Source organism: Budorcas taxicolor, chromosome 7 (assembly GCF_023091745.1).
Source record: "Budorcas taxicolor isolate Tak-1 chromosome 7, Takin1.1, whole genome shotgun sequence".
In the NCBI taxonomy this organism is placed as follows: domain Eukaryota; kingdom Metazoa; phylum Chordata; class Mammalia; order Artiodactyla; family Bovidae; genus Budorcas; species Budorcas taxicolor.
The window spans coordinates 62,135,948-62,163,092 of record NC_068916.1 but is presented as its reverse complement, the minus strand read 5'-3'; the positions used below and the strand labels follow the sequence as shown (position 1 = coordinate 62,163,092).

Below are 27,145 nucleotides of genomic sequence, written 5' to 3'. Positions count from 1 at the left end.
ATGTTGAAGATCTCATTGCTTGCAAGGGACAACACCAGCAAGCCCAAGTACTTGGATGATGGGTTCAAGTCACTCTCGGAGAGTAGTAGTAGTATCACTTCAGAGAGGATCCATCGTGCAGAGGAAGCCAGTGGATTGTCGTAAGTGGCCACACTGCCCTTCCCCATCTGAGGTCAGGCACTGCTGCCTTCACGGCGCTGGGCCACATTTAACCCCACTGAACAGAAGACACATGGATTAAAGATGAAACCTTTAGAATCTAAAAAGTTTTACCCATGTCAAACTTTTTCACAGGTTTTGCAAAAACAGGTAGTCATCCCCAACATGAACTTGTTGATTCCAGGAACAGTTTTCTATACCAGGCTGACTGCTCTTTCTTCAGAAGTTTCTATCTCAGGCTGGCTGCTTTCCACTCCTTCGACAACTGCTATTATTCATATTCTCTCTCCCTTCTTCTCTCTCTCCCCACCACCCCTCCCTTCCTCATACAAACCCATCCAGAAAATAAAAGTTTACCTCCTAGCCCTATGTCCCTACTTTTACTACCATAACCTCAGACACAAGCCTCCTTTCCTTAAGGCTTTATTGCCAATTAAACTATTATTTAGTAATCAGATCAGATAATATCCATGGCATAGAGATTGTAAATGACAATACCCAGTGTTGGATAAGGATGTCAGGAAATGCCCACTTTCATGTTGTTTTAGGAAGAATTAAATTGGTAGCTTTCTAGATGGCAATGCTATAATGTATGTCAAGTCCTAACATATTTATATAAAACATACAAGTATTTGATGTATGCTTTTTCTTAAGTACACACACACAACTGGCCTTAGTGGTTGCTTCTGGCTAAGAGAATTGGGAGACTGAGAGGCAGATAGAAGAGACATTTATGTTCACTATATAAGATTTTTTTGGTTCTTCTTTTGTTTGTTTTACCTTTTAAACTTCATACTGTGTTACTTAGGGTTTTTTAAGTATAAGTAACTATAAATAAAAGTCCTTTGATCAATAATACCATTCCAGGAATTTTTCCTAATGAAATAACACAGGTATGCGTGATAATTTTATTGAAGCCAGGTCTTGACTTCATATCTGGTTGTGATATTGATAGTTCAGACGCAATGAGTGATTATTTAAATAAAGTATAACAACATGAGGGTTTGGAGGGGCCTTCCAGGTGGTGCTAGTGGTAAAGAATCCACCTGCCAATACAGGAGACCCAAGAGACGCAGGTTCAATCCTTGGGTCAGGAAGATCCCCTGGAGTAGGGAATGGCAACCCACTCCAGTATTCTTGCCTGGAAAACTACATGGACAGAGGAGCGTGGCAGGTTACAGTTATTCGGAAGCCCAGAGTTATCCAGGCTTCCCAGGTGACTCAAGTGGTAAAGAATCTGCCTGCTAGTGCAAGAGACACAAAAGATGTTGAGTTCGACTCCTGGATCAGGAAGATCCCTTGAAAGAGGAAATACTCACTCCATTATTCTTGCCTGGGAGACCCCATAGAGGAACCTGACAGGCTACAGTCCAGGGGCTTTCACAAAGAGTAAGGCACAACTGAGCACAGCACAGCAGTAGCAGCAGCAGGGAGTTATCCGGGATGGTAGCAATGGTTATTAACTTTTTATTTAGAGCCTAGTGTGTGGTAGGCTTCCCTGGTGGCTCATGTGGTGAAGAATCCACCTGCAACGTGGGAGACCTGGGTTCAGGCCCTGGGTTGGGAAGATCCCCTGGAGAAGGGAATGGCAGCCCACTCCAGTATTCTTGCCTGGGAAATCCCATGGACAGAGGAGCCTGGCGGGCTGCAGTCCATGGGGTCACAAAGAGTCGGACACGACTGAGCGGCTAAGCACAGCACAGCACAGTGTGTGGTACATATTTGTTGAGTCACCTGAACTAGCACCAGCTCTGTATCAGAGGTTGCAGAACAGATCCTGGGAACAGAATAAAATGGAGAGTCCATTTCATCTGATTTTGTCCATCTTCCCACCAGAGGGTGCTAGAGAGACCGAAAGAAGCCCGAGCTCTGGGTCACGTTTTCTTCCACTAACATACCCTTTTCTTGCCCCGTGCTCCCCCTACAGGATGATGCAAACCTTGATTCACTTACTGAAATGCAACATTGGCACAGGGCTCCTGGGACTTCCTCTGGCCATGAAAAATGCCGGCTTATTGGTAAGATGGACCTGTGCGATGGGAACCACGTCTCCCCACTTAAGGGAAAGGGTTGGCAGGCTCCTACAGCCTTAGCATTGTTTATCAATGGGCAATTTGGGAGCACTCTTTGCAATGGGAAATGAACATGTTGGCATCAATCCTCTGGAGCCAACCTGGAGCTAAATGGAACATGCCTGGAGGGGACAGGCCATATTTTCCCCAATTTTATTGAAATATAATTGACAACCACTTCTATATTAATTTAAGGTATACTGCGTATCCTGGAGGAGGGCATGGCCACCCACTCCAGTATTCTTGCCTGGGAAATCCCATGGACAGAGGAGCCTGGCTGGCTCCATGGTTGTCCACAGGGTCACACAGAGTCTGACATGACCGAAGTGACTTACCACACATACTGCATATACTGTAAAATGATTACCACAATAAGTTTAGTTAATATCTATCTCCTCGTATGATTATAGAAATAGGTATTGTTTTTCCTTGTGATGAGAACTTTTAGGATCTCCTCTCTTTGCACCTTTCAAATATACCATATAACAGTTGTCATGTTGTACATTACATCCCCAGTACCTATTTATCTCATATTTGGAAGTTTGTTACTTTTGACCACCTTCATCCAGTTCCCCATCCCTACCACTATTCTTAAAGACTCACCATAACTCACATGCTAATTCAGAATCTACTTTGCCACAGTTCTCCCAACTGCCTGGGATTATATCCTTGCCATTTCGTTCACTGACAGCAACAGCCTGGCACCTCCAGGCATTTCAGTGTGTAACTCCTGTTTCCATCCATTTGATTGTGAGAAATTTTGGAAGATGAGGGTGACAAAGGCTCCACCAATCCCATGACACTTCCTGCGCCCTCCCACCTCTGTCCTCTATCTTGTTCCCATCTCCCTTATTTCCGTCTTTTGAAATCCCCCTCCTCTGTAAAATTTTAAAAATCCTGATTCTTGGTTTCCCCTTCTGAAGTCCTCTGAAATCCCCTTCCTCTGTCTCCTGTTAAATTTCCTTCACCTTGTGTTTTTCTAGAACTTGTAGCTATCTAACCTGGAATTCTTACAGCACTTACAAAGATGGAACATGCTCATTTTTTTTACATTCCCAGCTTCCTCACTTACCTGAAATCTCTGAGGGCAGGAACTCTCTGATTCATCTTTACACCCTCCTTTACACAATACCTACTTGTAGATACTGGCATGCTGAAAGTTCCAGTTTGTTCTACAGAATTGAATAGATAGATGATTTCAATTTAGTTGAAGCAAATTTCTCCTCTCCAAGTGTAAATGGCCCTCGTGTCTAAAACAGGCACATTGAAACTCTGGCTTCCAACATGACTTCCAATCTGTATCAGTTCCAACAGAGATGGGACCTTTCCCCCTTTAGAATTCTCAGGGTTCTAGAATTTTTGAAGAACATTATTAGCACATGGCCTTCAGCCAGGTTCTCTTTGCCGGTGCAGTCTTTGCGTTTTAAGACAACTCCTTTATCCTTTGATTTTTGCTTCCTAAGAGTTATTAGGTGATTTCTTTATCCTCCAAGTCCCATCAGAACCTCTAATCATGATTCATTTGAGAAATATATATTGAGCATTTATTATTCTTAAGCTCTGGGAATATAGATGTATACAAGACCAAAAAACAGTCTTCTGCTATATGGAGGCTACATTCTGGTGAACTCTAGTGGAACTCTTCATCTCTCATTTGTTTCTTCCTGATACTATTAGCATAGGTCACATCTATAAAGTCACAGGTGTCCAACACAAAGAGGGTGAGAGAGTCCCTCTTAGCTCTCTGCCCTGTGATCATACTTGGGAAATAATGATTAATAATGAGGCCTGCTTGGACTTCCCTGGTGGTCCAGTGGTTAAGACTCTATGCTTCTACACTGTAGGGGGCACAGGTTTGACCCCTGGTCAGGGAACTAAGATCCCACATGCAGCATGGCCAAAATATAATAATAATGAGCCCTACTTTTTAATCTTGTGTGTCTGGGCCACCAGGGAAGCCCTACTTTTTAATTTCATCACATATTTAAAAAATGGAGACCATGTGAGGAGAAGACTTGTTCATTAGCTTGATTCTAGTAATCATTTCTTTGTGTATGTATATCAAATCATGTTCACTTTAAGTACATGCAATTTTTAGTTAAAAAAATAAAACAGAAGAACTTCCCTGGTGGTCCATTGGCTAAGACTCTGCACTCCCAATGCAGGGAGCCCAGGTTCAATCCTGTTTGGGAAACTAGATCCCACATGCTGCAACTGAGAGTTTGTATGCCGCAACTAGGACCTGGAACAGCTAAATAAATAAATAAATATAAATACTTTAAAAATATGCAAGAGACACAGGTTCGATCCCTGGGTCAGGAAGATCTCCTGGAGAAGGAAATGGCAACCCACTCTAGTGTTCTCACCTGGAGAATCCCATGGACAGAGGAACCTGGCAAGCTACAGTCCATGAGGCTGCACAGAGCTCAGTGCAACCAAGTGACTAATATACTCTAAGACATTTACAATGTCTAGAGCCACTCTTGGTTGTCACAAATTGGGATAGAGAAAGAGAGGGAATGTTTCTGAAATCCAGTGAGTAGAGGCCAGAGATGTTGCTAAATAACCCACAATGTACAGGACAGCCCCTGCAACAGAAACATCAGCTGGCCCAAAATGTCAATAGTGCCTCTTTTGATAACCCCGTACTAGAAGAAGAAAACTAATCCTTAAGAGGAACCTTGGTCTTCAAGCATCTTGGAGGAGGTAAGGGCTGGGATATGAAAAGAAATGAGGGTTCTCAAGTGGAACTAAAGGCAGATGAGGAAAGGCATGGGCTGTCTGGGAGGTAATGAGCTCTTTGTTATCAGAAGTATTCTAGCACAGGTTGGACAGCCACTTGGCAGTGATGCCAAGAAGAGCATTCAAGCCAGAGCATCTAGGGGTACAAGGACATTCAGGCGAGGGCTGTCATCCTAGGGTTCTCATCCCAAAACCTCTATTATAAGAGGGACCCCAGCACCTAAGCAGGGAGAGGGCCAGGTGTGGGAGCGTCCATCTGTGATTCACTGTGCCCACCTCTCCATTCCCCTCCAGGTCGGTCCTGTCAGCCTGCTGGCCATTGGGATCCTCACCGTGCATTGCATGGTCATCCTGTTGAATTGTGCTCATCACCTAAGTCAGAGGTGAGAGTTCTGCTTCTCTGTCCCTATCTTCTCTATCACCAAATGGCACCAGGTTCCAACTGAGGGTGTGCTGAGTTTCCCAGGATCACTGACCCAATTTCCAATTAGCTGGCCACTTCTCCAGGCCGCCACCCCTGCTGCTCTGAGGCGGTCAAGGGAGTGATTAAAATCCTACTGGAAACTCCAAGTTCCAGGCACAGCTCTGCTGCTGACTAGTTGGAGCACTTTGCCAAGCTCCTATGAGCCCAAGTATCCATTCCTAGAAAGATCAGAAGTAATAAGAAATGCAAATTTGCTCTATACACACCCATGTGTATTCAAGATACTTCCTCTTAATTTCTCCACCTCCTATCTCCTAGTCTTCCCCTAGCTCCAATACACACACCTTGGAAGGGAAATTTATTCCAAGTAAGTCCTTTCTGGGACAACTTAGTGAAAAAAACATAGTTAGCAATGAGGTGAATAATTCACAGTGATTTCAATCTCTAATAAAGCATATATACAACACAATGTTTATATATTTAAAACTTAAATGTAAAACAAAATTCCAGAAAAAAAAGGCAAATGCAGTGCAAGGCAAAAAAATGCTGAGAATTTCATATATATAAACTAGCAACTCACAGTAATTAGCAATTCCTTACAGCCACAGCCTGGAGATTTTCTCTCCACAGGACTCAGCTGCTCCCAAGGCAGGCAAATCTAAATACGTCCTCATCACTGTGCAGAAAGGCCTTGTGAGTCAAAGTAGAGAAGTTAAATAAAGCTTCTCATAAAGTCAAATTATCATAACCCAAATTGGTGCATTTGGAGTATGTATCAGTCACACCTAACTTGTGAAGTACTTTCCAGCTCATGAAACACTGTTAAGAGCATTTACTCATTTAGCAATTAAATTTATTGCACAATTACGTTGTTCCAGGTACATAGCAAGAGTTTTGCAAGCCTTCTTTTGTTTATTCCTTACAGTTAAATTTTATGGTAGGCACCATTATTCCCATTTTACACATGAGTAAACTGAGGCTTGGGAGAGTTAAATGCCTTGCTGAATGTCACACAGCTAGGAAGTGGCAGAGCTGGTATTCCGAGACCTGTCTGACTCTACCCCTTAACCTATCTGCAAATCTTTTTCTTCCCTCAAGCCTGCTGGGACCATTTTACCACCATACAGCCTTTTAATATATGTCATTTATTATAGCCTTTCCCTGACTTTTGTTTTTGTTGATTTGTTTTTTCTTTTCTTTTTCTAATATAGGGTTACAGACTCATAGTAGCTTTTAGATATATTATGGAGGACTTCTACAGTTTTTTTGGCTTTTTGTTTTTAGCCAACATTTAAAAACCTGGAGATTTCACATTAAAAAAAAAAATCTACACCTTCTTGCCAGTTAGACATTCTGCTACCTCTGTGGCTTCATTCCTGCATCATTCAGCTAGAGCCACATCCTGATCAACCCCTTTCGGAACAGGACATGCACCAGAGCCTTGACCTCTGTCTCCACGAATCCCTGTTTTGTCTCACACCCAGTCATTCTCACCACAATACCGATAGCTTTCTGGTCCCCATTGCTTTTGAATTTGCAATCCTCAGACTAATATGCTTTCCAGTCCTATGCAATGTAACCTCGTCTGTATTTCAAATGCCAGGCACATTGAACAATCATAAAAACGAAGCATCGTGCCATGTTCCCAGTGCATCACCATATCCATCTCTCACTGTCTTCTCCCCAAAACCCAGCCTGCATGTGAAGAAAAAAACCTGAAGCCCCGAAGTATAAAGAGACTTGCTCAAGGTCTCCTGGCCGTCTGAGGGGGACGTGTTGATACGTAAACTCTGGTTTCCTGACAAGCCTGGGTCTCTTTCTCTCTCCAAGTTACTCCCCTCGGTCCTGCAATTAACTCCAGGGACATAGGCAACTTGCTCCCACTTGCTTTGTCAGCAGTGCCCAGAGGGCCTCTGCCTCCCTTTGGAAGGGCTGCCTGGCGAAGGCAGGATGGGGGAAGAGGGATGGGCTAGAACTGGGGTGTCACGTCTGACAGGGGTGCTGGGCAGGAGGCTAAAGATCACCTTTGCATGGGATCTGGTCCAGGGAAAGCATCTTAAATGTTTCAGCACTCTCAGAAGTGAAGAAGGGAATGTCAGTTCAGAAAAGGTAGAACCACTCTCTTGGCCATACTTACACCTCATTCCTCTCTCTCCCCCTCCCCCTGACTAGGTCTGCACACCTCACAGCTTCCACATCCTCACTGTCCTCGTTTGCTGACCTAATCAATTCCAAGCTTCTGTCCACCTAAATACTACTACTAGCCACTTAAAAATTAGTGTTAATAAAGACAACTACAAAAAATAAGAGGCAGAATTCTAAAACTTTTAAAAGTGTACCATTAAAAAAAAAAGTGTACCATTATAAAATAACTCAATAATACCATTGCTAGAAAATTACCAAAATGTTCCATATCAATACATGAACATATAGTAATTACTCCCTTTGGGAATAAATTGTACTTAAAAAAAAATAAGGTATGCATTGTTTGTTCGTTCTTTAGGCTGCAGAAGACTTTTGTGAACTATGGAGAAGCCATGATGTACAGTCTCCAAACCTGCCCAAATGCCTGGCTGAGGACACACTCAGTGTGGGGAAGGTAGTCATCCTAGACATCACAAATGAATGAATGAATGAAAGGCGCTCAGTCGTTTCCAACTCTTTGCAACCCCATGGACTGTATAGTCCATGGAATTCTCCAGGCCAGAATACTAGAGTGGGTAACCTTTCCCTCCTCCAGGGGATCTTCCCAACCCAGGGACCGAACCCACGTCTCCAACATTGCAGGCGGATTCTTTACCAGCTGAGCCACAAGGGAAGCCCAGATATCACAGGAGTAATAGTAATAATAACAACAGCAGCAACAAAAATGCTCACCCGTTCTTCCTTTACTGCTAGTACATTGTATGGGCATGCTCAGTTGTGTCCAGCTTCTTTTTGACCCCATGGACTGTAGCCCACCAGGCTCCTCTGTCTATGGGATTTCCCCAGCAAGAATACTAGAATGTGTTGCCATTCCCTTCTCCAAGGGGATCTTCCCAACCCAGGGATTAAACCTATCTCTTGTGTCTCCTGCATTGTCAGGTGGAGTCTTTACCACCACACCACCTGAGTAACAAAAGTTTTAAATAAATATGTTTTTATTGAAAACTATTGACCGATATAGAGAATCTCCTCTGATAGCTCCATCCCCCGTCCCACTCTCCATTCAAGAAGTAATCTCCAGGACTTCCCTGGAGGTTCAGTGGTTAGGGCTCTGAGCTCTCACTGCCAAGGGCCCAGGTTCAGTCCCTGGTCAGAGAAGTAAGATCCCACAAGCTGTGCAGTGTGGCCAAAAATAAATAAATAAAATGAAGTCACTGATATATAGTTAGTAAATATTCCTCTAGACTTTCTCTCTGCATGAACAGGATATATGTGTGCTAGCGCAAATATATATTTTGTATTTTCCTGTATATTAATTGGAATATTCACTGGAAATTTGCTCTTTAATCTAACATTATGTCTCTAATTTCTTTCCACATTGGGACGTACAAGTTGACTTCATTGTTTTGTAAGTCTCACAATGTTCCCCATCCATATAGATGGATCCTGTGGTTTTATTTAATCCTTCTCCTAATAGTGAACGTTACAATTTAGCTTGTTCACTGATGGGATAAAAACTCTATGGTATACAAAATGCTTTCCCGTATCTGATCACCTCTGATCATTTCAATGACCTTGTGAGGTAGGTGGTGCATCTTTATTGGGAAGAAATATGGTGACCAAGGCTCACAGAGATAGAATAACATGTCTAGGATCAAAGACACAGATAGTGGGGAAGCAGAGTTTCAAGCAAGCACCTAACATGTTAGTCTTTCCCAACAGAGCCCTCAAGGAGTAGTCAGTCCCTCACCTGCTAAGATCCCTCCTGCAACTCCTCTCTTGAGAATGTCAGGAATCACTCTGATTGTCAGACAGGAGAGGCATGGGGCAGTAATAACAGAGATCTCACAACTCTCCATCCTTTCTCACCAAGTTATCAGCTTCTGATGACACCCTGAATAAAACTTTCAGGCAAGAAGGCTCCTTGAAGATCAGTATATCTATATCTATTCAAATGGAAGAAAATTAAGACCAGATAGAGTCATAAGTTTGGTTTAAGTTACCCAGGAATCTAATGGCAGAGCACAGACTGAAATCTAGAACATTCAGCTCTCACCCACTACCCTATGCCATTTTTCTGGGGCAATGAGAAAGAATGCCAGTAACTGAGAAAGAATTAGGAAACTATTTCATTTAAACCAATAATTTGTCATCTTTAGTGTGCTAAGAGATACCTGGGGAGTTTGATTTAAAATTATCTAATCCATGTAAGCAACTATCCTCATTGTGAAAGGTCATTGGAAGATGATAAAGGAAGAATACACAGGCATCACCTGACCCCTTCTAGTCATCTCATGTTTGGACATTGGACAACCAGACATAATGTGTCTTGTAATAGGATTCAATAGGGAGTACAGAGAGCCACCTCTGAAATACCCTTGCCCGAAACAGAAAGGAAGAACCTCAATCTTATCAAACCACTAGATCTAACATCAGCTTATAGGAAATACAGGGGATAGAAGAACAAGGTAAATGACATTATGAATTCATCAACTGAATCTAGAAAGTTAAACATCCTACAAGGAAATTTTCTGGTATCTTCAACACCAACCAAAAAAATTAAAATTCCAAGAGAAAAAAATAAACAAGGTGAGGGGAATATAGCAGATTAAAAATCTTGAGACATAATAATACAATGCAACGTAGAGACTTGTTTAGAAACCAACTCTGAAATATTTTTGAAAAAAATTGGAAAAATTTGACTATGGTGGAATATTAAATGATATAAGAAATTATTGTGACACTTCACTGGTGGTCCAGTAGCTTAGGCTCTATGCTCCCCATTCAGGGGATCCAGGTTCGATCCCTGGTCAGTTTGATCCCTAAATCAGATGTGGGATCTAGTTCCCACATGCCGTGACTAAGATCAAAGATCCCTCATGCTGCAGCTAAGACCAGGTGCAGCCAAATAAATGAGTAAATATTTTTAAAAAGAAAGAAATTATTGTTAATTTTGTAAGGGGTGATTAAGGGCATGATGGTTATATTTTATTTAAATTCTTGTCCATTAGAACTTCGTACTGAATTATTTACAGGTGGAATACTTCAAATAGTTTAATTTGCTATATTCCCCTCACCTTGCTTATTTTTTTCCCTTAACTTCAAATACTCCAACAGAAGAAGCTTGTGTGCAGTGGGGGTGAAGGAATAGATGGAAGAAGATTGCCTAAAAGTTAATTGTTGAGGCTGGGATGACCTCATAAGGAGTCATTGAATTATTATCATTGCTTTCTTGTATGTTTGAAAATCTTCATTATAAAGAGAAAAATAAATCTCCCTTCTGAAGTCTCACATGACACTGCCAAGCTTCTGACTCAATAGGCTGATATGAGAGCGAGGAATCACCAACCTCAGATGATTCTGATGCATTGGTTACTACAACCCAGTCTTGAAAAACATCGATCTAAACATTAGAACCTAAGTAGAGGAACATATTTTTGTTCTTTTGAAAAAAATAAATGGTGGGATAGAGGGGTTGGTGGGAGGGAGGCTTAAGAGGGAGGAGATATGTGTATACTTACAGTTGATTCATGATGTTACACATCAGAAACCAACACAACATCGTTAAGCAATTATCCTCCAATTAAAAAAATTTTTTAATGTGGAACTCTCAAAATGTTCTCACAAAAAAGTAAATAAATACATCTCCAAATTCAGGACAATTTAAGAATCCAGAAGAATAATGACAATGGCAGAATATAATATATTAAATAAAGAATAATTAATGTGAATTTATTGTGATTAAAAATGAGGAAGAGAATGCATTTTTCTTAGATGCTAGCTAATAAACTTAGATAAAATGACAGAACACCTTGCAACCAACCAATGAAATAACTGATTCAGCAAAGATTATCAATGAATCTTAAAACCTTTGGCTTGAGGAAGACAGGCTATTCATGCCATCTCATAGTTTTACCTACAGGTTGCAAAGCAGGAAATGTGTACTTATAATGGAGAGGCCTAGAATTCACATCACAGTAGAACCACAGGACATCCTGTGCCTCCCAATATGATGAAATATAAGTACAAAGTATCACCTATGTGGTAGGCTTGCTTTTCTGAATCATGAGGAAACAGTCATGTTGGTCCACACTGTGGAACATTCTACAAGACAGATGGCCTAGACTCTTCCCAAAAAACCAATGTCATGGGAAACAAAAAGGGTAGATATGTATAGGGCTGCTCTACCTGAAAAGAAAGACTAAAGAAACATAGGCAAATGCAACATATGAAATGTAATTAGATCCTGAATCAAAGAAAATTTTAAAACAGCTATAAAAGATATTTTGGAGGGAATTGGGTTGTTTAAAATATTTGGGAATTCCCTGGCAGTCTGGTGGTTAGGATTCAGAGCTTTCATTCCTGAGGACCCAGGTTCAGTCCCTAGTCAGGGAACTAAGATCCCACAAGCCCAGCATCACAGCCAAAAAAAGAAGTAAAAATAAATAAAAATAAAGTAAAACAGACTATATATCTGAGGATATTGAAGTTGGATATCATAGTACTAAGGAAAGTGTTACAGTCTTTAAGGTTGACATGTTATAACATCTGCAGTTAATTTTAAAGTAGTTCTGAAAAATGTGTGTGTGTATGTGTGTATGGATGAACACATTCTTCCATCTATACATAATGCAGTTAGACCTAAAAGTTAACAATCAGTATATCTAGTGAAAGGATATATGATGTTAATTATACTAGTCTTTCAACTTTTACTGTGGGCTTGAAATTTAAACTTAAAAGTTAAAAAATGAGGAAATAGTAAAAATAATAACAAAAGAAATAACTGCCTCAAAAAATAAAAATAAATGCATTAAAAATAATTCATTTCTCCTTCTGTCTGCCTCTTCTTTTGTTTCTCAGGTACACTGTCAGCTTCTTATTAATCATCACCCAACTGGGCTTCTGCAGTGTTTATTTTATGTTTATGGCAGACAGTTTACAACAGGTAAAGAGGTCTCTTCTGGGCAGAGTGGGCGAAAGCAGACCTCTTGCTGCTAGGGTTGCATTAGCAAAAGTAAAGCTTTTGGATCATGGTGAAGTGAAGTCGCTCAGTCGTGTCCGACTCTGTGACCCCATGGACTGTAGCCTACCAGGCTCCTTTGTCCGTGGAATTTTCCAGGCAATAGTCCTGGAGTGGATTGCTACTCCCTAATTAGGCTTTAGTTGGGAGTTCTTTCTGTCCTGGAAATCACTCTTTAAACAGATCATAGGAAGCCAAAGCAACATCTGAGGAATGCAGCCAGGATGGCTTACAGTCATGTCCAATCAGACATAATTGAGAATTTTTAGCCTGGAAGTGTTGATGAGATTTTCTTTAGGTATCTCAAGGTTGTCATGTAGAAGATAACTAAAGCAAACAAGTTGCAATCTTGCCCTCATTGAATTCCTAACAGGCATTACAAGTCAATCATAGCATTCTTTCGTGGCTTCATGAAATAGAAGTAGTATACTTGTTTTTGTGCATTCAAATAGTCAAAACTATGACAAGCATTATGGATAGAATATTCAGACAGATTTTGCTCAAATTCTAGCTTTCTAATTTTCAGGACTATCTAAAGTTGAAGAAGATACTCCTGTGTAATCATTTCCTGTTCTCTGGATATATGAAAGAAAACTATTTGGTACATAAGAAGAGGCTGGGCTAGATGACAGAATGATGCTTCAGCCATGAGATTCGATGATTCTAAGGGTTTCCGGTTGTCACAATCATGGGTACTACAGTTTAGGATTGCCAAATGTGACAAATAAATGTATAGGAAACCCAATTAAGTTGAAATTTCAGATAAGCAGCAATTTGTTTTTACTACAAGTGTATCTTTGTATAATATTTGGGACATACTTTTACTAAAAAGTTATCTGTTAATTATCTGAAATTGAAAGTTAACTGGGTTTCCTTTGTTAATGTAGCAGCTATAATTATACTGCCTTTCATTGTCCTTCACATCAGATGGTGGAAGAAGCCCACGTGACCTCCAAAACCTGTGAACCCAGGAAGATCCTGGTGCTGACCCCCAACGTGGACATTCGCTTCTACATGTTGACGATCCTGCCCTTCCTGATCCTGCTGGTGTTTATCCAGAACCTCAGGGTGCTGTCCATCTTCTCCACACTGGCCAACATCACCACCCTGGGGAGCATGGCTCTGATCTTTCAGTATATCATGCAGGTCTGTGCCCAAAACCACTGCAGAAGGGTCAAGGTCCAGGGCTTCTGAGACACTGTCATTATGGGCAGATGACAGCGAGAAAGGTGAACTCCTGCTCAAGTGATGTCTGTGAACTCTTCTGCCCCACAGGCTATAAAAGCTACTCACCATCATCATCATTGTCGTTGTCACATTAGATAGCAATGGGTCTTTCAACAAATAGTTATTGATACCTTCTGTGATCCAAGCAATGTACAGGGGACAGGGGATTCAGTAATAAGTAAAACTGACGACCTGTCTGCTCTCGTGGAGGCTACAATCACTTGGGGAGATAAACCTCAATCAAGTAACCAATGAAAATTGTAATAGTGATAGGTTGACAAGGGATATATGGATGATAAAGGAATTCAGTTTACTTTGTGCCAAGTTCTTTATGTTGATTAACTCACCAAATCTTCACAATGATGCTGTTATGGAAGTTCAGTTCAGTTCAGTCGCTCAGTCGTGTCTGACTCTTTGCGACCCCATGAATCACAGCACGCCAGGCCTCCCTGTTCATCACCATCTCCCGGAGTTCACTCAGACTCATGTCCATCGAGTCCGTGATGCCATCCAGCCATCTCATCCTCGGTCGTCCCTTTCTCCTACTGCCCCCAATCCCTCCCAGCATCAGAGTCTTTTCCAATGAGTCAACTCTTTGCATGAGGTGGCCAAAGTCCTGGAGTTTCAGCTTCAGCATCATTCCTTCCAAAGAAATCCCAGGGTTGATCTCCTTCAGAATGGACTGGTTGGATCTCCTTGCAGTCCAAGGGACTCTCAAGAGTCTTCTCCAACACCACAGTTCAAAAGCATCAATTCTTCAGTGCTCAGCCTTCTTCACAGTCCAACTCTCACATCCATACATGACCACAGGAAAAACATAGCCTTGACTAGAAGGACCTTAGTCGGCAAAGTAATGTCCCTGCTTTTGAATATGCTATCTAGGTTGGTCATAACTTTTCTTCCAAGGAGTAAGCGTCTTTTAATTTCATGGCTGCAGTCACCATCTGCAGTGATTTTGGAGCCCAAAAAAATGAAGTCTGACACTGTTTCCATTGTTTCCCCGTCTATTTCCCATGAAGTGATGGGACCAAATGCCATGATCTTCGTTTTCTGAATGTTGAGCTTTAAGCCAACTTTTTCACTCTCTTCTTTCACTTTCATCAAGAGGCTTTTTAGCTCCTCTTCACTTTCTGCCATAAGGGTGGTGTCATCTGCATATCTGAGGTTATTGATATTTCTCCTGGCAATCTTGATTCCAGCTTGTGTTTCTTCCACTCCAGCGCTTCTCATGATGTACTCTGCATATAAGTTAAATAAGCAGGGTGACAATATACAGCCTTGATGTACTCCTTTTCCTATTTGGAACCAGTCTGTTGTTCCATGTCCAGTTCTGACTGTTGCTTCCTGACCTGCATACAGATTTCTCAAGAGGCAGGTTAGGTGGTCTGGTATTCCCATCTCTTTCAGAATTTTCCACAGTTTATTGTGGTCCACACAGTCAAAGGCTTTGGCATAGTCAATAAAGCAGAAATAGATGTTTTTCTGGAACTCTCTTGCTTTTTCCATGATCCAGCGGATATTGGCAATTAGATCTCTGGTTCCTCTGCCTTTTCTAAAACCAGCTTGAACATCAGGAAGTTCACGGTTCACATATTGCTGAAGCCTGGCTTGGAGAATTTTGAGCATTACTTTACTAGCATGTGAGATGAGTGCAATCGTGCGGTAGTTTGAGCATTCTTTGGCATTGCCTTTCTTTGGGATTGGAATGAAAACTGACCTTTTTCCAGTCCTGTGGCCACTGCTGAGTTTTCCAAATTTGTTGGCATATTGAGTGCAGCACTTTCACAGCATCATCTTTCAGGATTTGAAATAGCTCAACTGGAATTCCATCACCTCCACTGGCTTTGTTGCTTCAGTCGTGTCCGACTCTGTGCGACTCCAGAGATGGCAGCCCACCAGGCTCCCCCATCCCTGGGATTCTCCAGGCAAGAACACTGGAGTCGGTTGCCATTTCTTTCTCCAATGCATGAAAGTGAAAAAGTGAAGTGAAGTCACTCAGTCGTGTCCGACTCTTAGTGACCCCATGGACTGCAGCCTACCAGGCTCGTCCACCCATGGGATTTTCCAGGCAAGAGCACTGGAGTGGGTGAAATTCCCTATTACAGTTTCATTTCTTTGAAAGTCTCTGGGGTTGTATTAGTTTTCTGCTGCTGCTGTGACAAATGACCACAAATCTAGTAACTTAACACAAAATTATCTCAGAACTCTTGAGGTCTCACTGGGCAGGGCTACATTTCTTTCTGGAAGCTTGTGGGGAGGATCTGTTTCTTTGCCTTTTGCAGCTTTTAGATGCCGCCCTCAGGCCTTGGCTCATGGCCCACTTCCCTCTTCAAAGCCAGCACTGTCAGGCCGTGTCTTTCTCATGCTGCCGTCTCTCTGGTTCTCTCTCCTGATTCCCTCCTCCACTTTAAAAGACCCTTGTGATTACACCGGAGAAGGCAATGGCACCCCACTCCAGTACTCTTGCCTGGAAAATCCCATGGACAGAGGAACCTGGTTGGCTGCAGTCCATGGGGTCACAAGACTTCACTTTCACTTTCACTTTTCACTTTCATGCATTGGAGAAGGAAATGGCAACCCACTCCAGTGTTCTTGCCTGGAGAATCCCAGGGACGGGGGAGCCTGGTGGGCTGCCGTCTCTGGGGTCGCACAGAGTCAGACACGACTGAAGTGACTTAGCAGCAGTGATTACACCAAGCCCACCCAGATAATCCAGGCTAATCTCTTACTAAATTTAGCTAATTAGCTACCTTAATTCAGTCTAGAAACTTAATTCTCCCTTGCCAAGTAATGTAACATACTCAAGGTTCCAGGGATTATGATGTAGACATTATTCTGCCCACAGGAATCTTATTAAAATAATCATTCCTTCTCGATCGGTGGTAGCTGCTGTGCCAGTACTTCACAGCTCTGAGAGAAGTGATGGGAAAGAGGTGTTAGAGGACTGGAAAACACAGGACCTGAATTCATATCTGGACTGTGCCACCGACTGGTAGAGTGGCCTTGGGCAATTCCTTCTCCTCCCTGGGTTCCTTTTGCCATGTAAAGATGTGGTAAATCAAAATTAAACACATATAATGTATTCCTTGGAAAGGAATAAAATTCTGATCCATGTTACAACATGGATGAACCTTGAGGACACTATGCTTAGTGAAATAAGTCAATCACAAAAAGAGAAGTATTATATGAGTTCACTTATATGAGGTACCTAGAACAATCAAATTTAGAGACAGAAAGTCAAATAGGCATTTCCAGGGGGGCTGGGTAATAGGGAGTTATTATTTAATGGGTGCACAGTTTCAGCTGGGAATGATGATAATGTTCTGGAGATGGAATTGGTGATGATTGTACAACAGTGTAAATGTTCTTAATGCCACTGAATTGTACACTCAAGATGTTTAACATGGTAAATTGTATGCTATATGTAAAAGGAGTAACTTTTTTAAAAGTTGAGAAGGCTGACTCAGCTTTAGATCTCTCATGGGTGCTTCTAATACTCTCTGTTGACGTCAGGCAAGCCTAACTCTCTACCAGATTTGGGGTGACTTCTGTGCCTTGGAAAAACCAATGCCCTTCTTCTTCCTTTTAGGAGATTCCAGATCCCAGGAATCTACCCTTGATGGCAAGCTGGAAGACCTTCTTACTGTTCTTTGGTACAGCCATCTTCACATTTGAAGGCGTCGGCATGGTAGGATGGGTGTGGAATTTGAGAGTCCCCAGTTCTCTCTATGGAAGCCAGTCTTTGTTCCAGGTGTTTAAATAGTAGTACTTATGTAAAATGCAGAATATGATCTCGTGGCAGAAGGGAAAGTCAGTCCCCATTTGGAGGATGCCACCTGCTCTGTACATCACACCAAGCCTTGAAGACAAGGCACTCTTGGCTATAGAAAATGTGGGAGGAGATGAAAGGGCATGTGGACCCTTCCTGACTCTGGGCCACCTGGAGATGGATGTCCAACCTTGAGAGGAAACCTGCTTTCTCTCCTTCTACCGTTTCTTTCTTAACCGCCTTTCACCTCCAGGTTCTACCTCTCAAAAACCAGATGAAGTATCCACAGCAGTTTTCCTTTGTTCTGTACTTGGGGATGTCCCTTGTCATCGTCCTCTACATCTGCCTGGGGACACTGGGCTACATGAAGTTTGGGTCGAACACCCAGGCCAGCATCACCCTCAACCTGCCCAATTGCTGGTACGTCCCTGCCCATCTGGGACTGGGGGGAAGAGGAGGGGAGTCACAGAGTCTGGGCCTCAGCAGCAGAATGGGGCATCCTTGAGTCATTATAACAACAAAATATTGACTGCTAGTATCTGTGTTATAATAACAGGTACATTTAATAATCCAGGCATTGTGTATCATCTCATTTAATTCTCTCAACAGCCCTATGGGTTAGCATTATTATTATCAACTCCATTGAATTAGGTGAGGAAGTTGATATGTGAAAAGGCTGTAAGTAACTTTCCCAGTTCATGTTGTTCATGAGAAGTTGAAACTGAATTCTGTCTGACTTTGTGGTTCAAAGGCTTTCAAACAGGAATGAAATGGGAGGGCTTAGGGAACAGAAACAGCAACAACAAAAAGTATAACTGATATAGTGATTGAGGGTCCTGTGTATGGACAACTACTTAGGTCCCCAATTCCAGAAATGGGCCTAGACTGCCATTGCTGTGCCCCACTTGGAACTTTGACTGAAGTTCTTGCATTAATCATTCATTCATTTACTCATTCATTCATTCATCCAAGAAACATCTGGGGCACTGCTGTATAGCATTCATCGAGTATTAGCCATTGTCCTTATTCTGGCAGTAGTAGGTGCAGAATGACTAAGCTGTCAGTAGAACCAAGTGTTTAAGAGCACAGATTCTACATCTGAGCAATGGGATTTGATCCTGGTTCTCATGTGACCTTGAACAAGCTACCTAATCTTGCAGACCTCATTTCCATCCTCGGTAAAATAAGGGTAATACTCTTGCCTATTTGTATCAGTCAGGATAGGTTATGCTCTGGTAATAAACAAGATAAGCCACTCCAGAATCTCAGTGGCTGAACACACACAAATGTTTAATTGTATGCTCATTCTACATGTCCATTATGGGATGGCTGGGGCTCAGCTCTGCACCATCCCAACTTCTAAGACCCAGACTGATCAGCCAGCCACTCCCTGAAACTTCATTGGTTGCCATGGCAAAGAGCACATTGAATCACACCCTTCACCATGAAGGCCCTAAAATTTCTCTGGAAGTGACCTGTCTCTTCTGTTCACACTTCATCAATCAAAGCAAGTGACCATGCCTCACTCCAGAAGACACGGAAGTGAAATTCTGCCATGTATCTGAAAAACTCGGAGGTATTTGGTGAGCAGCTAAGCAGCACAAATGACTGCCACACTGTCTTTTAGGGAGTGACTGTGAGGGCAAATTGGCTTCAAATATATAAAACGCTTAGAAAAGTGTCTGGTGTGCAGTAAATGCTCACTGAGTATTAGCTACTATCATTGTTAGTCTCCCCCACAGCCTTGGTCTTTTGGAAGTTAGTAGAATGGGGAGGGGGGCGGTCCGTGGGGGAGGAGGGGGGCGAGTCAGAGGGGGTGGAGGGTCGGGGTGGGGGAGAGGGGAGGGTGGTTCATTTCCCATGAAGCCACAGCGGTAAAATGAGAAAAATATCACCAGTCCTACCCATTTCACTGTGTTGTGGTAATGACTGGATGAGATAATTAATGTGGAATTTCCTTGAAATTGTGACTTATTTTATACCAGTAAGATATCAACTTAGTATGCTGTTCTTATTCTGGGGAATTTGGTTTGCCACTACCTTGGACAGGGCACTTTCTTTCTGGGATATCAGCTGGAAAAAATGGGCATCAGGTGTCATAAGGACCTCACACCTTCTCTGAGCCTGGCTGATGATGAAATTCTCCAGAAGAGCCTTAAAGAAGGAATAAGTAAAAGACCAAGAAGTAATGGGTGTGAACAAATAGTTCACAGGCAAATTAAAACAAAAATAACAATTTATATATTTGAAAAATTGCTCTGTCTCACTCCTAATAATAGAAATGTCAGTTTTACAAAACACAGTTGCACAAACCAGCATGTGTTCACACACTGTGTTTTTCCAAGGATGGAGCACTCCATTGTGCTCGGACAACAAATGAGCAATATGTCAAAAGCTATCAAAATTTTATTTTTCATTTCTTTTTATTGAGGTATAGTTGATGTACAATGTTACATAAGTTTCCAGTGTATAACATCAGTTCAGTTCAGTTCAGTTGCTCAGTCGTGTCTGACTCTTTGCGACCCCATGAATCGCAGCACATCAAGCCTCCCTGTCCATCACCAACTCCCAGAGTTTACTCAAACTCATGTCCATCGAGTCAGTGATGCCATCCAGCCGTCTCATCTTCTGTCGTCCCCTTCTCCTCCTGCCCCCAATCCCTCCCAGCATCAGAGTCTTTTCCAGTGAGTCAACTCTTTGCATGAGGTGGCCAAAGTATTGGAGTTTCAGCTTCAATATCAGTCCTTCCGATGAACACCCAGGACTGGTCTCCTTTAGGATGGACTGGTTGGATCTCCTTGCAGTCCAAGGAATTCTGAAGTGTCTTATCCAACACCACAGTTCAAAAGCATCAATTCCTCGGCACTCAGCTTGCTTCACAGTGCAACTCTCATATCCATACATGACCACTGGAAAAACCATAGCCTTGACTAGACGGACCTTTGTTGGCAAAGTAATGTCTCTGCTTTTGAATATGCTATCTAGGTTGGTCATAATTTTCCTTCCAAGGAGTAAGTGTCTTTTAATTTCATGGCTGCAGTCACCATCTGCAGTGATTTTGGAGCCCAGAAAAATAAAGTCTGACACTGTTTCCACTGTTTCCCCATCTATTTGCCATGAAGTGATGGGACCAAATGCCATGATCTTCGTTTTCTGAATGCTGAGCTTTAAGCCAACTTTTTCACTCTCTTCTTTCACTTTCATCAAGTGGCTCTTTAGTTCCTCTTCACCTTCTGCTATAAGGGTGGTGTCATCTGCATATCTGAGGTTATTGATATTTCTCCCAGCAGTGTTGATTCCAGCTTGTGTTTCTTCCAGCCCAGCGCTTCTCATGATGTACTCTGCATATAAGTTAAATAAGCAGGGTGACAATATACAGCCTTGACAACTCCTTTTCCTATTTGGAATCAGTCTGTTGTTCCATGTCCAGTTCTAACTGTTGCTTCCTGACCTGCATACAGATTTCTCAAGAGGCAGGTTTTTTCCAGTAGTCATGTATGGATATGAGAGTTGGACTGTGAAGCAAGCTGAGGGCCGAGGAATTGATGGTTTTGAACTGTGGTGTTGGAGAAGACTCTTGAGAGTCCCTTGGACTGCAAGGAGATCCAACCAGTTCATTCTAAAGATCAGTCCTGGGTGTTCTTTGGAAGGACTGATGTTGAAGCTGAAACTCCAGTACTTTGGCCACCTCATGCTAACAGTTGACTCATTGGAAAAGACTCTGATGCTGGGAGGGATTGGGGGCAGAAGGAGAAGGGGACGACAGAGGATGAGATGGCTGGATGGCATCACCGACTCGATGGACGTGAGTCTGAGTGAACTCTGGGAGTTGGTGATGGACAGGGAGGCCTGGCATGCTGCAATTCATGGGGTCTCAAAGAGTCGGACACGACTGAGCGACTGAACTGAACTGATACAGTATTTGTCTTTCTCTAACTTATTTCACTTTAGCATAATACCCTCCAAGTCCATCCACACTGTTGCAAATGGCAGAATTTCATTCTTATTTATGGTTGAGTAGCATTCCATTACGGGCTTCCCTGGTAACTCAGCTGGTAAAGAATCTGCCTGCAATGCAAGAGGCCCTGGATAGATTCCTGGGTCAGAAGAACCCCTGGAGAACAGATAGGCTACCCACTCCAGTATTGTTGGGCTTCCCTGGTGGCTCAGATCCACCTGCAGTGCAGGAGGCCTGGCTTCAATCCCTGGTTTGGGAAGATCCACTGGAAGAGAGCATGGCAACCCACTCCAGTACTCTTGTCTGGAGAATCCCATGGACAGAGGTGCCTGACAGGCTGCAGTCCATGGGGTCACAAAGAGTCAGACACGACTGAGCAGCTAAGCACAGCACAGCATTCCATTATATACATAAACCATGTCTTCTTTATCTTTTCATCTGGTGCTTCCATATCTTGGCAATTGTAAATAATGCTGTGATAAACATAGGAGTTTCCCTTGTGGCTCAGCTGGTAAAGAATCTGCCAGCAATGCAAGAGACCTGGGTTCGAGCCCTGGTTTGGGAAGGGAAAGGCTACCCACTCCGGTATTCTGGCTTGTATAGTCCGTGGGGTTGCAAAGAGTTGGATACAACTGAGCAACTTTCACACAAACATGGGAGTGCATGTATCTTTTTGAATCCGAGTATTAATTTTTTTCAGTTACATACCCAGGAGTGGAATTACTGAGTCATATGGTAGTTCTGTTTTTAGTTTTATAATGAATTGGTGTACTGCTTTCCACAGTAGCTGCATTAATTTACAACATTGTGTGAGGGTTCCCTTTTATGAGAGTTATCAAAATGTTAAATCACATATACTTTTACTCAGCAGTTTTACATCTGGGGTTGTATACTATATGTGCATAGGTATATGTACAAGCATATTCTTTGCTGCATTGTCTACTGACAGATGACTAGGAATAATCTAAATGTCTATTAATTGGGGAGCAGTTAAAGATTATAAAAATAGATAACTAGTAAGAACCTGCTTTACAGCACAGAGAACTCAATTCAATACTCTGTAATGGCTATATGGGAAAAGAATCTAAAAAAAAAAAAAAAGAGGGGATATGTATATATATATATACCTTATCCACTTTGCTGTATACCTGAAACTAAAACAACATTGTAAATCAACTATACTCCAATAAAAATATCTTAAAAATTAAACAAATTATAGTATATCCATGCAATTGGAATATCAGCAGCTATTAAATAGAAGAGCCAGATATATGTGTACTGATGGGGAACAATATCTAAGAAATATTTAATGAACAAAAGAAAATCAGTGGTACATAAAGGGTGCTTCTGTATGTGTACCTACATTCTGTATAAGTTTGTATCTACAGTATTTCTGGAGGGGCTTCAAGAAAATTGTTAGAGGAATTGCCTGTGGAGGGAAGAACTGGAGACTGGGAATCAAAGGTGGGAGGGAATATGATCTTTGTACTGTGAACTTTATTCTATGCAGATATACCTTAAAAAACAAACAAACAAACAAAAACAGAAGAAAAAAGAAGGCACAGATTCCTGAGTTACAAGCCTATTAAATGAGAATCTCCAAGAATGTGCACTTTTAATAAACTTCCCAAGTGGCTCTAATGACAAGTCAGGCTGAGTCAATGGAAGTTAGGTAGTGATGTAATCTAACAATCTCAGCTTCCAAGCAGTGAGCAAATCCTGCATGGCCCTGCCTTGGAGCCACATCGAATTTCATGTGCTGTGTTTCTCTCTCTACAGGTTGTACCAGTCAGTCAAGCTGATGTACTCCATTGGCATCTTCTTCACCTATGCCCTCCAGTTCCATGTCCCAGCTGAGATCATCATCCCCATCATCATCTCCCAGGTGTCAGAGAGCTGGGCGCTGTTTGCAGACCTGTCTGTCCGCACAGCCTTGGTCTGTCTGACCTGTGAGTAGGACGAAAGGGCTCTCTTTGCCCAGTGCTGTGGCTTGGAGCCACACTGACAGCTACCCCACTATCGCTGGCTCGGCCACCAGCCAAGCAACATATTTTACCTCCCTGAGCCTCAAGTTTCCAGCTGAAAAATGGGTTAACAGAACTGTCACAGAGTAAATGTTACAGTAATCTCTACTATCTACACATAGAATACATTGGCTGGTTTGTGGGAGAAAGAAGTGTCATTTATTCATTCCTATATGCCTCCTATGTGTCAGGCACAACACTGAGATTATGTAATACTAGGACAGCCTAACTATGTAATATTACCAGCTGAAGGAACTGTGACCCAGGAAATGAAGTAGCATGCTCACATCATATAGCTGCTAAGTGACACAGTTGAGATTTGGATGCAGGTTGTGTGGCACCAAAGTCTGTGTTTTCCACTGTGCCATATTCCTTCCTGTCAAAAATTAATGTGAAGTCCTGTTAAGGTGGTGTTTAACTATAGGAAGAACCTCAAAGGGCTGCTTTGTTAAAATCTTGGAAGTCATTTTCTCCTCCCTTCCCTCATCCCTCCCTTTCTTCCTTCTATTCATTCATTTCCTCATTCATTTGATATCAGGCGCCATTGTAGATGTTTGGGAAACATTGTGAATAGGGCTGGGAAATGCTTTCTCTAAGAAAATTTAAAATGGTGGCCTGTGAGGAATAAAGGAAAGAACTAGGGAGGTTTTGCCTGGAGAAACAAAGGTTTGGGTACATTCTGTATCTGTATCTCAAACAACTGTAGGATTATTGTGCAAGAGAGAAAGAGTAAATTTTGTCTTAAAGTCTCCAGGACTCTGTATTTGCAGTTGAGGGAATCCCGTCTCAGTTCATGGTCAGAAGAAAGTGTGTAAGGCTTGGAGCAGACCCAACAGTAAACTGCCAGATGCTGTACTCCCTGTAACTGGAATTCTGGAAGCAGAAACAGCACACCTGCTTGGCTTAAAGGCATTACAGAAGGTTCCCAGTCTGTACCAAGACATCAGGAACCTGTAAGTGTATTGTATTGAGGTCATTCCCAGTAGGAAAGGTGTCCATTGAAGAGGAGCACTGAGTAGTTCAGGCCACTTGAGAGGGAAAGAGCATCACTGGAGACAGCTGACTTTCGATGACATGTGCTGCTTCTGTTCTGCACTGAAAGACCTCTTCTTCCTCGCTTACTCATCTGTCAATTCAGTTATCCTTCACTCATTCAGCAATCATAATTACCTACTATGTGCCTGACATTGTGTTAGGTGCTGCTGCTGCTGCTGCTGCTAAGTCGCTTCAGTCGTGTTTGACTCTGTGCGACCCCAGAGACGGCAGCCCACTAGGCTCCCCCGTCCCTGGGATTCTCCAGGCAAGGACACTGGAGTGGGTTGCTATTTCCTTCTCCAATGCATGAAAGTGAAAGTGAAGTCGCTCAGTTTTGTCCGACCCTCAGCGACCCCAGGGACTGCAGCCTTCCAGGGGATACAATAATGAATCATGAAAAAGACATGGTTCCTGCCCTCATGACGCTTAGGATTTGAGTGGGAAATATATGCAGGGAAACAATTATAGCACATTGTGGTGAACGTGAAGATGGTACACAGTGATGTACCAGATGATATTTAAGACTGTAAGAGGAGGCTGCTCTAAGAGCACCTGAGAAGGTCCTATAACTTAGCCTGAGCCAGGTCAGGAAGTCCTCTCCACTGGAGTAATATTTCAGTTAAGACCTAAAGATAATTAAGAGGCAGGGAGGAGTGGAGAATGTACCACATATAGGGAGCAGGGTATGCAAAGATTGGAGGACAGTACTGATGTACAGCCTCTTTGGAGAACTGAAAGCATAAGGGAGGATAAGACACAAATCAGATCCAAGTCCTAAGGGACCTTGTGCTAAGGAGATCAGGCAGTGGGGAGCCATGGAAGGGCCCTGAGCAATGGGTTAGCATGACCAGATCTGACCCTTCTAGAGCACTCCTTCACTCCACATTACATAATAGCTTTCTGTGAGCATGTCTTCTCTCTGTGCTATCTGCATGAGCTCTTCTAAAGAACAGACACTGACTTCTCTGTACCTCCTCCAGTAAGCAAATTATTAAATATCTAATGAAGGAGCACTGTGGATGAGGATCATCCCATCAGAGAGGTGATGGATTCTCAACCGTAGGAGTCTATGAGTCTGTCTCGTTCTTTGATTAGATGCGCTGGAGCAGCTTCAAAAAGAGGTGGTGTTTTCTTTAAGAAACAGCAAGCTAGTCTGAGTGCTTTCCATAAGAGGTTTTTCTTAATTTATTCATAGGAAAATCATATGGCTGTGTAAAGTTAAATCACATAAATTATTAATATATATATTTCTTCATTCAAATATTATCAAAATTGGACCCCCCCAAAAAATCCATGATACATGATCATTGTATTTATAAAATATGGAAATCCAAGAGCGTTAATGGGAAGAGAAGAGAAAGTGAGTGAGCCACCTAATGCTGTCTGCATGTTCTAAGTCTTCCTTTTTTATCAGGTTCCTTTTAAGAGTAGGAAAACCAGTGGCTGGGATCCTGACAGCAGCAGAGCCGTATCTTATTGCTTATCCATCCTTGCTTCTAGACAGTGACTGTATTGTGTCAGTCAGTACGACTTGACTGTAGATGCGGTGTCTGAGTATGGGTCAAGCATTTATCAAACACCTACAGTGTACCAAGTTCTTTCACTTACATTAGAGGCAGCCTAGTAGGGTAGAAAGGGCCTTATATTGGGCATTTCACTGGATTCTCATCTCAGCTCTATGTGACCTTGGACATGACCCATTCCTTCTAGAGTTCTAGACTTCCCCAACTCTGCAATGAGAAGACCATTACAGATGGGTGATAGAGAATCCTTATCAATAAACTTTATATGCGGAAAAACTCAATAGATAGAGCATGAAAGGAGAGCATGTATATTGGTGTTAAAACAGATGTGGAAGTCCAGAGCCACAGTGCTTGATCTGCTGCTCAAGTGGACAATGAGCTCCTTTCTCACCTCTCCAGATGGTGTCTCAGGCATCTGGGAATTATAAGGCTCCAAATAAATGGTTTGTTTCTGGGCTCTCTTCCTGAAGGAACATTCCATGATTCTAAACCTCTTCTCCCCCCACAGGTGTCTCAGCCATCCTCATTCCCCGCCTGGACCTGGTCATCTCCCTGGTGGGCTCCGTGAGCAGCAGTGCCCTGGCCCTCATCATCCCTCCCTTCCTGGAGCTCATCACCTTTTACCCTGAAGACATGAACTGTATCACCATTGTGAAGGACATCATGATCAGCATCCTGGGCCTTTTGGGGTGTGTATTTGGAACATACCAAGCCCTCTATGAATTGACCCAACCCATCAACCATTCTGTAGCCAACTCCACAGGTGTCTATGCATAATTATCTATTTTTATTCTGATAGTTCTCCCATATTCCGATTCCCAGTTTGCCTTCTGTTGTGGATGTTATATACATTCATCAAACCCCAGCATCTCTATATTAATTAGTGGCTTCTTTATCTTTCCAAGAGAAATGTAGATGATACAAGTCAGTACTGGTACCTCTCAGGCTATGTCTTTTCTGGTTTTTGGATTTCTCTGGAGGCCTTTTGTACCTGTGAACCAAAACCACATTCAACCACTTGTATTATCTGCCTCATTTAATGGGAAA

General features: G+C 42.4%; 1 protein-coding gene across 1 annotated transcript; it reads left to right on the top strand.

The window, feature by feature from the left end:
• Window positions 1-26,875, top strand: SLC36A3 (solute carrier family 36 member 3). The gene is made up of 10 exons (XM_052643547.1): window positions 1-140; window positions 2,087-2,177; window positions 5,268-5,356; window positions 7,901-7,996; window positions 12,403-12,487; window positions 13,490-13,708; window positions 17,379-17,477; window positions 17,812-17,978; window positions 23,296-23,465; window positions 26,607-26,875. The coding sequence occupies exons 1-10, from the start codon at window positions 1-3 to the stop codon at window positions 26,873-26,875; spliced, it is 1,425 nt and encodes a 474-aa protein (XP_052499507.1).
• Window positions 26,876-27,145: the final 270 nt, after the last annotated feature.